General features: G+C 45.4%; 1 protein-coding gene across 1 annotated transcript in view; it reads left to right on the top strand.

The window, feature by feature from the left end:
• The window catches only part of LOC139406801 (protein BANP-like), a 75,055-nt gene that overhangs the window by 21,375 nt on the left and 40,279 nt on the right, over window positions 1–13,401 (top strand). Inside the window, exons 7-11 of the mRNA XM_071149853.1 lie at window positions 2,550–2,789; window positions 4,955–5,116; window positions 6,434–6,564; window positions 9,410–9,481; window positions 10,519–10,563. Of these exons, the coding sequence (XP_071005954.1) occupies window positions 2,550–2,789; window positions 4,955–5,116; window positions 6,434–6,564; window positions 9,410–9,481; window positions 10,519–10,563 (650 nt within the window). The remainder of the gene's footprint in view (window positions 1–2,549; window positions 2,790–4,954; window positions 5,117–6,433; window positions 6,565–9,409; window positions 9,482–10,518; window positions 10,564–13,401) is intronic.

Here is a 13,401-nt window from a genome sequence, read left to right on the forward strand (position 1 = left end):
TTCGCCTGGTCGGTCTATGTCATGGAAAGAGCATAATGTTTTTTTTTACACTCTGTGTAGATAGATCTAGCTATCCCATAGGAAGTGTGTTGTTCCTTGTTGAACTCTGTAATGCCCCAGGGAGATTCCTATTGTTAGAGAATGTATAACCTCTAGAGCTGTGTGTTGATGTACTCCTGATGGTCTCCACAAGGCTGTGCTGTGGTATCAGCAGTAGCAGAGATGGTGAAGGTCTAGGCTTATTTTTATTAAATTTTGTATATATATTTAAATTTTTTACCAAGAATGTATTTGCTTTGTCATATTTTTGTTAGGGGCGGTTACACGTACATTATTGATGTCAATTTACACTTAATTTATACCTCTATGTATCTATCTGTAGGCTGCCACAAAATACATTCATACAGAGAAAGGATCCTATTGATCACACAGGATTGTGTAATAATAAAATTGGTATGTAAAGCGAAACAAAACGTGGTGTAGGTCTTCCTGTGAAGTATTTTTGCTCTCTGTGTGTGTTTGCTTATGTGCATGTGTGTTACTGTGTCTATACATATAAATATGCATTAAAACATTAAGCCCAAAAACCTTCACCCATGAAAAGATGTTAGAGCTATTGCTGCTTCACACAAATATGTCTTATAGACACCGACCTACAAATACACTACGTGACCAAAAGTATGTCTTTGATTTGTATTTATTAAGGATCCACATTAGCTGCTGCCAAGTCCTTGACTTGACGGCAGCTACTCTTCCGGTGGTCCTGCAACATTAAGGCATTTATATACAATTTAAAATATTGCATGACATTTCATAACATTTTCCACAACACATTGTGTTCCCTCAGGCCACTACTCTACTACCACGTGTATATAAAAAAATGAATGTGTACGTGTGTGTAGAGTGCGTGTCTTATCATGTGTAAGCGTGTGCCTGTGTCTTTTCACGGTCCTTGCTGTTCCATAAGGTGTCTTTGTACTGCTTGCATCAGTTACCTGATGAGGAATAGAGTTCCATGTGGTCATGTCTCTATGTAGTACTGTGCGCCTCCCAAAGTCTGTTCTTGATTTCGGTAGTGAAGAGATCTTTGGTGGCCTGTCTTGTGGGGTATTCGTGCGTGTCCGAGCTGTGTGCTAGTAGTTTAAACAGACAGCTCGGTACATACAGCTTGTCAACACTTCTTACAAAAACAAGTAGTGATGAAGTCTATCTCTCCTCCACTTTGAGCCATGAGAGATTTACATCCATATTATTAATATTAGCTCTCCGTGTACATTCTAAGGGCTAGCTGTGCTGCCCTGTTCTGAGCCAATTGTAATCTCTCTTTGTGGCACCTGACCATAGGACTGAACATTAGTCCAGGTGTGACAAAACCAGGACCTGCCTTTTTGATAGTGTTGTTGAGAAGGCAGAGCAACAGGTTTACTGTTATGTGGACACCTGCTCTCATTCCAAAATCATGGACATTAATATGGAGTTGGTCCCCCCTTTGCTGCTATAACAGCCTCCACTCTTCTGGGAAGGCTTCCACTAGATGTTGGAACATTTCTGCAGGGACTTGCTTCCATTCAGCCACGAGCATTAGTGAGATTGGGCACTAATGTTGGGCGAATAGGCTTGGCTTGCAGTCGGCGTTCCAATTCATCCCAAAGGTGTTCGATGGGGTTAAGGTCAGGACTCTGTGCAGGCCAGTCCAGTTCTTCCACACCGATCTCAACAAACCACATCTGTATGGACCTGGCTTCGTGAAACAGGGAAGGGCCTTCCCCAAACTGTTGCCATAAAGTTGGAAGCACAAAATCGTCTAGAATGTCATTGTATGTTTTAGCGTAAAACGGTCCCAGACCATTATTCCTCCTCCACCAAACTTTACAGTTGGCACTATGTATTGGGGCAGGTGGCGTTCTCCTGGCATCCGCCAAACCCAGATTCATCTGTTGGACTGCAAAATGGTGAAGCGTAATTCATCACTCCAGAGAACTTGTTTCCACTGCTCCAATGGTCCAATGGTGGTGAGCTTTGCACCACTCCAGCCGACGCTTGGCATTGCGCATAGTGATCTTAGGCTTGTGTGCGGCTGCTTGGCCATGGAAAGCCATTTCATGAAGCTCCCGACGAACAGTTCTTGTGCTTACGTTGGTTCCAGAGGCAGTTTGGGACTCGGTAGTGAGTGTTGCAACCAAGGACAGACAATTTTTACGCACTTCAGCACTCGGTGTTCCCGTTCTGGGAGCTTGTGTGGCCTAACACTTTGCGGCTGAGCTGTTGTTGCTCCTAGACAATTCCACTTCAAAATAACAGGACTTATAGTTGACTGGGGCAGCTCTAACAGGGCAGACATTTGATGAACTAATTTGAAGGGCTGTCCACACTTTTGTTTATATAGTTTTGTGGGTTATACCTAGTAGTTTTGGGGGTTATACGCAGAGTAGTTTTGGGGGTTATACCTAGTAGTTTTGGGGGTTATACGCAGAGTAGTTTTGGGGGTTATACCTTTTGTCACTGCACCCACACACCCACTTAACTCCCCCTTTCACCTCTCTTTATAGACGACTACCCAGCAGGTACGTGGCTTGGCGACGAGAACAATGCAGAGATGCGTGTGCGTTGCCCAGTGTTGCCGGGCGACATGCTCCACCTCAGCACCAACTGCCGCACAGCGGAGAAGATGGCGCTGACACTGCTGGACTACCTTTTCCACCGCGAAGTGCAGGCAATGTCCAACCTGTCAGGACAGGGCAAGCACGGCAAGAAGCAGCTGGACCCGCTCATGATCTACGGCGTACGCTGTGAGTCACGCACACCAACCCACTCACTCACACGCTTGACATGGCACCAGTTGCCAGTGACTATTTGATCAATCTTTCCCCATAGATGTATCATAGGGAGGGCTCAATCCCTTCACCCTCTAGCACTTAGGTTATCCTTTGACCCTGTCATCAACCACTTGTCACAACAGCCACACCCTCAACTCCAAATACTCCTGTGTTACCTGTTAAGATAGCACTGACCCATGTTGTAGTGTAGCTCCAGTTCCATCCAGCGTGACCTGAATCTCTCTGCATTCCCCAGGCAGGTTAGAACAACACATGCATTCATGCATAACACATTTTACAACATACCAAACTCCAATTGACAAGCACATGTAGGTCGGAGTGTTCATGATGGGGCCATAGCTAATGCGCTGACCCCTTTGATTCCTAATTAAGCTTAAATGGGTAATGAGGGAAGCTGGAGGGGATCCGGGGGAGGGGAGCCAGGGGAGGCTGGCTGTGGTAGAGGAGTATTTATTGGGACTAGTCGTGTGTGTGTGTGTGTGTGTGGTGAGGGATTTGGACTCTGTCTCCCCACATCTATTACTGTCTGTTGATCGCAGGAGTGGCGGAGTGTGTTGGTGTGTGTGTCCGTGCACTTGTGTGATGCAGTTGTTTTGTGTGTGTCTTTGTGTAATTCAGGTGTGTGTTTATGCAGTTCAGGTATGGTGTGTGTATGTGTACCTGTGTGTGGAGACAGATTTGGGCTGACACTGAGGTATGTGGGGGCTGGAGCAGGGCCAGGTGACTCACTCACAGTAGGCAGGTTTCCATTGTCCCAGGTTTATGTCACAAAAAAATCGTTGCATGTTCAGTGGAAACGGCAGATATAGCAGAACTGTTCTAAAGGTCGACAACATTTTGTATATGTTCGGCAGGTTAATTCTTCTGTCGACAAACTTTCTTTATTGCGATAAACTATGATGGAAACTGTTTTTCTAATAAATGATGATTGCCAAATCATTTTGAACGTACACATGGCACGTAATGTCACCCCGTAACTATAATGCTCCACCCAACATTTCATTTTAAATGCCCAATACTATTTTTCTTACTATAAAAATGTTTACCCATGCCTGAATTGCTTCGCCTTGCTTTTCTGTTTGGCTGGCAAGTTTAACCATCCAATTATTTCAGATGTACAGGAGCGCAAGTGTCACCAATACACAGATCGTGGTGATACTTTGGCGCATGAGAATTGTTATGAATGGCAAATATAAATGCTTGTGTTCTATCCATGCTGTCTTTCACGGGCTACCTGAGACCTGAAACTGCTAGGTGGAAGGACATACAGGCAGTTGCCAATGTATTAATACACAATTTGCCTAAATGGGTAAACACTTCAACCACTACATTTTTATTCGACACTAGGTTTTTCTACAAAATGTTTTGTTGGTGTGACGTCATTACGTTCAGCTGTTTTTATTGACACGATGGTTAAATGGAAACTCCCCCATGCAGGCAATTGTCGCATCTATTTTAAATGCGACCTTTCTAAATGTCGACCAAAAGTTAATGGGAACATAGCTACTCCTCTGCCTGCCTGTCCAACTGGGACTGGTGAGAGAGCACCTGCCTTTCGTGCCTGTACACGACTGTCAGGCGTTTTGTGTGTTGGTGTGTGTGTGCTAGAGGCCAACCCCCACACCCCCTTCCCCCTCCTCGTGTCTCAACTCTTCCCCTCGGGTGATAGCAGCCTCGTTAATCGGGGTAGAAAGAAGCTGTCAACTCCTCCGTCTCACCTTCAAACCAGCTGCTAACATAACCCCACCCTCTCACATGTTATATATGTTATATATGTTATATATCCATGTTATATATCCATATATCCATATACATGGTCCCCAGGGTCGGAGATTGGGATGATATGAGTACTAGCAGTGGTACCTGACCACCTGTACCTTGACCACCAGATTTAGAATCTAGCTAGAGTTTTCAGTGCTTCTGACATTTTCACAGTTCAGGCAGAGTTGCATTGTTAGTGGGACAAGGTTACACTGTCCAAACTACACACACAGACTTGGCATGAACCGCTCTCCATCTTAAGCAATTATTATGACCATTTCTACCTTGTCATGGTGAGTTAACCATCTTAAACTGAAGTCATCCTAACATGTGCCCTCGGTCCTTGTTTCCCTCAGGTCACCTGTTCTATAAGTTTGGCATCACTGAGTCGGACTGGTACCGGATCAAGCAGAGCATCGACTCCAAGTGTCGCACGGCATGGAGACGCAAGCAGCGCGGCCAGAGTCTGGCGGTCAAGAGCTTCTCCAGACGTAGCGCCAACGCGCCTGGCTGCTCAGGTAGTCATGATACCTGGGGTCATCTCACACACACACACACACACACACTTTATAGTAAAACTAGTATTTCCTCTCACTTATGTAAGTGTTGGTGTATAAGGAACCCAGTGAGTAGTGCAGATGCAGAGTGTAGCAGATGGTTCTAATCTTCACAACACAACAACGCCTCCTGTCCTCCCCTCCCTGTGATCCATCACCTCTCACCCCTGACCAGAGAGAGTGGGACAGCAGGGGAAACCCAAATATCCTGTGAGCCCACACAAGGGGTGTACAGTCATAGCCTGCTCTTTTCCCAGACCACGCACCCATGCACCCTGCAGAGCACGTTCTCTCACACTCCCCTTAATAAAACTGCTTCGACATTTAAACTAACTTTAAACCGTTATTTATTAATGAATGTAGAGCGAGGGCTAACACCAATAGTACAGTCTCCACGAGCCACCAGGCTCTCGCCTCACTGCCAATGGCTGGACTGGGGATTATTTACATACCACAGTTCATGGGTTGTGCCCCAGATGGCACCCTATTCACTATATAGTGCACAACTTTTGATCAAGGCCCATAGAGCTCTGGTCAAATGTAGCACACTATATAGGATTAAGGGTGCCATTTGAGAGGCACCTGTGGTCATGCTGAAGGTTGGAAGATGGACCTCTTACTGGCAGGAAATACAACATATTACTATGATATGAGCTGTACCAGTCAGATGTCTGTGCCTCGTGTTTTATATGCCATGATAATATTATTTTGAGAATGAGTCATTTAGGCCTGCTTTGTCCCTTTTATGATCAGTGTGGTGGGATGTAGGCCTACATCAATCTAGCAACAAAAACCCATATTCTCAAAGCGAGCACGCACGCACCAGTGTAAACTAATCACACACACCAAGCACACACACCCCCAATGAGATAATAGATGGAGCTATGGTGGGCTGATGGGGGACGTGGGTGTGATAGTGGTGGGTGTTTAGACTGAGGCCGGGGGGGTTGTGTTTGGCCGCTGGGTCATGAGTCTGTTTGGACTGCTAGCTTGAGAGTCCTTGTTGTGTATTTAGACATGATTGATACAGTATAAACACACACCATCATCCAGCAGATGGCCTGAGCTGTTGCCAAGTATTCCTCCAGAGGTGAATGGGCTTTTATTTCAGTTTGCTATCCCCCTTTCCACCTAATGGATCTGGGGGAGTCGGTCAATAATCTGGTCCTAGATCTGTGTCTGAGCTGGGTAGCTTCTATCTTCAACCTTACTGTTGTTAACTCTATTGCATTACACTAGTGCCTTATCCTGCCCTGTGCTAATGCCCTTCCTCCCCAGAGGTTGGCGCTGTGGCGGAGGTGGCTCACATGGAGGGGGTGACCCAGCAGACTCTACACTACACCCTGGCCAACCAAGCCGTCCAACAGGTCCAGATCCACCGCATAGGAGAGGACGGACAGGTCCAAATGGTGAGTGTCAGTCTCCTCTCCATCCTTCCCTATAGCCCTGATTTATTTCGTTTAATCTCTCTATCTCATCCTCTTTTCCTTCTCTCTCATTCTCTTACCTGCCCTGTTTCTCTCTCTGGCTTAAACCCTGTCTTCTATTTCTCTCGGTTGCTCTTTTTCCCCTCTTTTTTCTTTTGCGCTCCCCATTTCTCTGCCTTTGGTCTCAGTTCTTCTTTTCACAAACCCCTGCGCACACACAACTTAGCATGATGGCTAGGAAAAACTCCCTAGAAAGGCAGGAACTTGGCCGGTCCTTTTCTGGCTGTGCCGGGTGGAGATTATAACAGTGCATGGCCAAGATGTTCATAGATGACCAGCAGGGTCAAATAATAATAATAATCACAGTGGTTGTAGAGGGTGCAACATGTCAGATGTTCATAGATGACCAGCAGGGTCAAATAATAATAATCACAGTGGTTGTAGAGGGTGCAACATATCAGCACTTCGGGAGTAAATTGTAGTTGGCTTTTCATAGCCGATCATTCAGAGTTAGAGACAGCAGGTGCAGTAGAGAGAGTGTCCAAACCAGCAGGTCCGGGACAGGTAGCACGTCCAGTGAACAGGTCAGGGTTCCATAGCCGCAGGCAGAACAGTTGAAACTGGAGCAATAGCATGACCACGTGGACTGGGGACAGCATGGAGTCATCAGGCCAGGAAGTCCCGAGGCATGGTCCTGGGGGGTTGTGTGTGTGTGTGAGAGAGAGCGAGACTTCCCCCAGATATAACAGACTGACCCTATCCCCCCGACACATTAACTATTGCAGCATAATTACTGAAGGCTGAGACCGGAGGGGTCAGGAGACACTGGCCCCGTCCAATGATACCCCCGGACAGGACCAAACAGGCAGAATATAACCCCACCCACTTTGCCAAAGTACAGCCCCCACACCACTAGAGGGATATCTTCAACCACCAACCTACCATCCTGAGACAAGGCTGAGTATAGCCCACAAAATCTCCCTCACGGCACAAACCCGCGGGGGGCTCCAACCCGGACAGGAAGATCACATCAGTGACTCAACCCACTCAAGTGACGCACCCCTCCTAGGGACGGCATGGAAGAGCACCAGTAAGCCAGTGACTCAGCCCCTGTAATAGGGTTAGAGGCAGAGAATCCCAGTGGAGAGAGGGGAGCAAGTCAGGCAGAGACAGCAAGGGAGACAGTAGGTATGTACGGCAGGACCAAATCAGAAAGATGGGTAGGAGCAAGCCCACGTAATGCTTTGTAGGTTAGCAGTAAAACATTGAAATCAGCCCTAGCTTTAACAGGAAGCCAGTGTAGAGGGGCTAACACTGAAGTAATATGATCACATTTTTTGGTCCTAGTCAAGATTCTAGCAGCTGTGTTTAGCACTAACTGAAGTTTATTTAGTGCTTTATCCAGGTAGCCGGAAAGTAGAGCATTGCAGTAGTCTAATCTAGAAGTGACAAAAACATGGATCACTCTGATCACTTCCTGTTGCCTGTGCACCTTCACGGAGTCACAATGTTGTTCTGTTCCAATGTCCACACTATCACTTAGAATGAAGACAGTGCTTTGACCTTTTCAGTGATAACGAAGGAAAGGATCTTAGTAAATGTTATGTCTGCCATTGAAATGTATTGAAACCCAACTAAGGAGTAAGTACTGTACTACTATCAGATCTCACGTCTTCCACCAGGTTGTCCTGTGTTATTGAGGGAAGCATTAGCTTGATAGCCTGAGTGACAGTCTGTTTGTGGTTTCATGCCAACTCCGTGTCAGTTATTGCCATGTCAAATTGGGGAAATGTTGTTTATGTTTATAAGCTATTTGAAGAGCAAGACTGCAAGATCACAAACAGATCTGGGATCAGGCTAGCAGCTTGACTCTGTTGTATATGTTTAGACTTGAAAAGGCAGAGAGCGTTAGGGGAAATGCTGGTCATATTATAATCTATGTCAGGTCAGAGTGTGATGAAGCTGGCCGTGCCCCACGCTGACTAAAATGCTTTCTCAAAAGTCCGTAACCGGTTTCTAAAAAAATTGACTAGTTATTTGGGAGAAGTATAGTTGTACACACAACGACAGGCTAAGAACAGGCTAAGAACAGGCTAAGGCCAGAATTCCACCCTTGCAGACTATAAAAGCTAAATGATCATTATTTGTGAAAAGTATAGTTTTGTGTTCATCTCGGTTGACCCAGAACTACAATCTTGCGTAATTTGGTCAGATGCTAGTATGTCCATGAGAGATCAGTTTTGCGTTAATATCCAATGCAATATTATCATGTCAAAAATTGAGAAAATGAGAAAAATATGTATTAGTGAGTAGACATGGGTTAAACTATTTGAAATAATTGTAAATACTTATGTGTTTGATTGAGCTTGCCTGGCTTAATGGTCCAATGTAGTAGTCCTAAACTGCAAAACCCACCCATCTGGCACTCCAAGCAGGCTAGAGCAAGCGCTCAATGTACATTTTGAAAGATTTCAAATAGTATTTGAATCTAGGCCTAGTGGGGAGAGAGTGAATCATGATGGGGAGCTTACCGTTGTGCAGATATTACCCTCTTGATATTCTACAGAGTATTAGCGGGTGCAGCCAAGCCTGAAATGTACAAGTGCTGCTAATGCAGTGGAGGAAATGTAAAGCATAGGATCTGTCAGGCAGCGACTGCAGCAGGGCTCAGACTAGAGGCTTTTCACATTGTGAGTTCTTGTTCTCTCTCTTTCTCGTTCTCTCATATTGTTCTCTCTCTCATCTTGTTCCCTCATATTGTTCTCTCTCTCATCTTGTTCCCTCATATTGTTCTCTCTCTCATCTTGTTCTCTCTCTCCCTTATCAGATACCTCAGGGACACCTCCATATTGCCCAGGTCCCACAGGGGGAAGAGGTGCAAATCACACAGGACAGTGAGGTAAGTGTTTCTGTCTGCCCGTCAGCCTGTCTGTCTATCTATCCGGGTATCTCAGTGAGTGACTGAGGGCCACTTTAATAGTCAGTAATGGTAGCCAGTATGAAAGTCATTAGGCAGAGTTCACCGTCAACAGATGTTAAATGTTAACGGTGCTTGTTTATATCTACCGCCTGCCTATGCATGGGTTATTATACTATTTGTTTCCAAATAATACCCAGATGGTCTGTGTCTCTCACTAGACAGCCTCACATGCACACAATGGGTTGGCTCTAAGAGAATCAGACTCAGAACTACATGGTGTTTGAGAAATAATTATCTGCCTCAGCATTATAGTTAAATATTTGTAATAAGATGTGGGGTAGAGATTTATTTTGAGGCGACACTGCGCGCGGGCACACACTTGAGTAGACGTATACATACACACACGTACACATGCATGCAACTGCAAATAGGGCTGACACATCGTCCAGGTATTCTACGGAGGTTCCTAACCTGTACAACCAAGACACAGGGAGGAAGACAGTTTGAGAGAAACTGGGGAAGACAAGCTCTGAAAGCCTTTCCTGCTCTTTGTGATCGGACGCCAGAAAATAAATTTTTTCACTCTATGATTTTGTTTGTTTTGGGAGTTCAAAGCTTAGCAACAAAATCCCACTTTTCCCAACTGTCGCTCAGTGTGCGTTTTCATTAGAAACAGGGGCCTCTTCATCAAAGCCATTGGTTTCAGCATGTTGGAAAAGGAAATAAGGCTATTTGGGAGAGATTACCATGCTGCCTGTCCATATGGCAGCTCAGACAGCATTGAATATTAAATAGAATTAGGAGTGAAAACAGCACAAGGAATATAGGCTAAATTGGGCTTGTTTTTCATGTGGTCTTGTTAATGTCATGGCGTCTGTGATTTGTTTATGCTGTGTGTGTGTGTGAGTGAATGATGCTGTGATTGGTATGTTCATTATGCACTATGATTAGTGTGTGTTTACAAATTGTGTGATGCTCTCAGGCTGTCTGAATGATCCCTCTCTTCTCTCTCTCAGGGGAACCTTCAGATCCACCAGGTGCATGTTGGGCAGGATGGTCAGGTAAGTCCCTTCACCCCCTGCAGTAACTTTATCCTCAAGCTTCATTACGGAAAACACTTTAAAACCTTTTGCAACAGAACATGTGAAGTCCAGGTAGCTCCTCCGTTTCAGGCCGTTTTCTTCAGTTTGGTGCCTAATGAACAAGACCTATGGAGTTTTAAGGAGGTTCCCACAGATTGTTCATTACTTCTGGGTTACCTCAGTGTGCTGGTCCCCCTCTTTCCTGCAAACCCCTTAAATGCGCACCGAGAGGAGCTAGCTCTCTATCCCTGTCTGGTCTGGCTCTCTCTCTGGCTCTCTCTCTCTTTCTGGCTCTCTCTCTCTCTCTGGCTCTCTCTCTCTCTCTGGCTCTCTCTCTCTCTCTCTCTGGCTCTCTCTCTCTCTCTCTGGCTCTCTCTCTCTCTCTCTGGCTCTCTCTCTCTCTCTCTCTGGCTCTCTCTCTCTCTCTGGCTCTCTCTCTCTCTCTCTGGCTCTCTCTCTCTCTCTCTGGCTCTCTCTCTCTCTCTCTGGCTCTCTCTCTCTCTCTCTGGCTCTCTCTCTCTCTCTCTGGCTCTCTCTCTCTCTCTCTGGCTCTCTCTCTCTCTCTTGCTCTCGCTCTCTCTCTCTCTGGCTCTCTCTCTCTCTCTCTGGCTCTCTTTCTCTCTCTGGCTCTCTCTCTCTGGCTCTCTCTCTCTCTCTCTGGCTCTCTCTCTCTCTCTCTGGCTCTCTCTCTCTCTCTCTCTGTCTCTTCCTGTCTCTCTGTCTCTGTCTCTCTCTCTCTGGCTCTCTCTCTCTCTTTCTAATCTCTTGTTCTCTTGCTCTTTCTCTGTTTTATGTGCCTCTCTCTCACTGTCTGTCTTGCATGCTTTCTCAACTTCCTGTCAGTCTCCCCCCCCTCCATCTCTCCATCCTTCCCTTCTCTCCTCTCTTTGTGGATAGAGGAGAGGATGGTGTGTTTAGGACAGAGGCTCTGTTCTTCCTGTTTCTCTGTTCTTTCCTCTGGGATCAAAGGGAACCTCCTGATCAAAGCACCAGGGCTGTGTGACGATCGCAGATCATACATCACAGATGGGCGCTGTGCAGACCAGGGCATTATTTCATATTCATGATCTCGATCGTCTAGAAGCCTGGCTGTAGAGGAAGTGGCTCGCTCTCTTTCTCACGCTCCTTAGACTGTTTTTCTTTCTGAGGACAGGTGCGTGTGTGCACAGCACCATTTGTGTGACGTTAACTCTTTCTCAGCTTATGAGTTCTGCTCTTACTAAACCCTAGCTATTTTTCAGCCAATTAGCTCATCCCTTATTCCAAGGTGCTGTCATTGTTTGGAGAACAGCTAATGTTAGGTAAGGAACTCCAACAGTCCTGGCTACTCCAAACTCTAGACTTGGTTAGCTAGTCTAGAGTAAATGCTCCTATGTGTGCCAATGGTACTTTCCACAATATAATAGTTTATCACTTGTCCTTTACTTGAACTCCAGCTGTTCTCTGTATCTCCATAACTCATTGAACTCGGTGATTCTCAAATTAGTATGTGTTGATTGCGAGACTACCTGGCTTAGAGCTAGCCTGGATGCCAGTCTGTTTCTGCTCTCTTGTCATGCCAATGTTGTTTGGCTTGACGATGACAATGGAGAAGGCACACACTGAGACTAAGACACACTCACGTCCTCATTTGAACCGGTCGTTGAGTCCGGTGGGCCTGACAGCAGCATTCCTGTTTCTCTCTTGCATCTTGGCTCCGGTTGCAATTTGGTACTGGTTCTGATTTTGAAGCCAACAAAAGCGGGAAAAAAAAGAAAAAAGTTATACAGTAGTGGTACAACTCTATTTCCAATGTTATTTAGCACTAACGTGTTGTTAACTCTGTCTTTCTGCTTTATTTAGTACATCTCACTTGTCAGGTCATGGCTCGTTCCTCATTGTTTTAACTATTAAATGTAAGACTATCAAATGCATCCTCCCTCCCCACACACTGATGACATTGTAAAACACCTTCTGCCATTAACACTAGATCCAGCCACTCTGTGTAAACACACTGTGTAGTGCATTGAAGAGCAGTGTGTCTTAGATCATGGAACCCCTCACGGTGCCAGAGTGTAGCTAACTAGGGCTGTGTCTCAAATGGCACCCTATCCCCTATAATATAGTGTACTACTTTTTACTAGATAGGGAATAGGGTGCCATTTGGGACGTACCCTCGCTTAGTATAGGTACTTAACGAGGCAGGGTCCTATCCCCCTGGCAGAGCATGGAAGCCTTGTCCAATAAAGACCCTCTTTTCTTTTCCCCCTTAATTTTATTCATAGTTTGCACCTCTGTCACGCCATTGTTTTGAACTTTCTCAAGCTGCCCTCTGTTGGTGGCGCCATAGTGGTGCCTTAAAGTGTTGACAAGCCAAATATTTAGTAGGAAACAACTTTGCCACTATTATCATGTTGTCAAATTTACTTTTGACAGATGGCAATGTTGCCATTAACTAGCAAAGTTTGTCAGAAATACTGTAGCTAGCAATACTAATGTTAGCTAACTAAAACTGGCCTACCCCCAATCTTAGCTAGCTAACGTTATACTGCATCTAAAGTCAATCTGGTGACATCAAAAGGTTTTTCTACTAATTATTGCCTCATTTTGAATGTCATTGTATTTGCAAACCACTGTAATTAACTTTTGATGGAATCTTCATCGGTGCCCATTTACGATGCATTGAGTAGAATGCTCAGTCGGGAATCAGTCCAAAACTAACGTTCAAAACAATATTGTGACAAAACTTGTAATCCATGAATAGCTAGTATTTTTTATTGTATCTGTAAAATGATATGAGGCCCGCACCAAAACAAACACACTGACTTATTCTTCTAG

This window comes from Oncorhynchus clarkii, chromosome 1 (assembly GCF_045791955.1).
Source record: "Oncorhynchus clarkii lewisi isolate Uvic-CL-2024 chromosome 1, UVic_Ocla_1.0, whole genome shotgun sequence".
NCBI lineage: Eukaryota > Metazoa > Chordata > Actinopteri > Salmoniformes > Salmonidae > Oncorhynchus > Oncorhynchus clarkii.